The sequence below is a fragment of the Penaeus monodon genome, chromosome 21 (genome assembly GCF_015228065.2).
Source record: "Penaeus monodon isolate SGIC_2016 chromosome 21, NSTDA_Pmon_1, whole genome shotgun sequence".
In the NCBI taxonomy this organism is placed as follows: Eukaryota; Metazoa; Arthropoda; class Malacostraca; order Decapoda; family Penaeidae; genus Penaeus; species Penaeus monodon.
Genome location: NC_051406.1, coordinates 43,734,260 through 43,734,710, shown reverse-complemented (window position 1 = coordinate 43,734,710; position 451 = coordinate 43,734,260). Strand labels below are relative to the sequence as shown.

The 451-nt window shown below is 37.0% G+C and overlaps 1 protein-coding gene across 1 annotated transcript in view; it reads left to right on the top strand.

The window, feature by feature from the left end:
- The window catches only part of LOC119586686 (putative neural-cadherin 2), a 43,803-nt gene that overhangs the window by 35,400 nt on the left and 7,952 nt on the right, over positions 1 to 451 (top strand). Inside the window, exon 10 of the mRNA XM_037935418.1 lies at positions 214 to 320. Within this exon, the coding sequence (XP_037791346.1) occupies positions 214 to 320 (107 nt within the window). The remainder of the gene's footprint in view (positions 1 to 213; positions 321 to 451) is intronic.

Here is a 451-nt window from a genome sequence, read left to right as displayed (position 1 = left end):
GTGTAGGAATTAACTTCAGTGAGGATTTAAAGTAGAAAAGTTATGATTGCATTGTTCTACAATGCAAGTTACGTAATGAACGTTCTAACATTGCATATCCGTTGCAATTACACACAAATCCGAGGGAGATATGACACGGAACGGATAATGATAACTCTTTATTATGGTACTTTTCAAAACGCACCCCTTTCAAACCTTTTTATTTTTCTTCAGCAAAAACTATGTCTAAGAATAAAAAAGTTATTGATCGTGAAACTGTTTTTAAACTAAACACAAAGAGAGAAAGAAGAGCAGGTGAAAACATTCCGTCTCCCCATTACGTAAATACTTAAACCTCTCAAACGACGGGTTGCGTAATATTACTTCCACTCCTGGAAGGGCGGGTAGCGTAATATTACGTCCATGTCTTGAGCAGGTGGAAATTTCTCGCTAGAGAGAATACAGTAGCTAC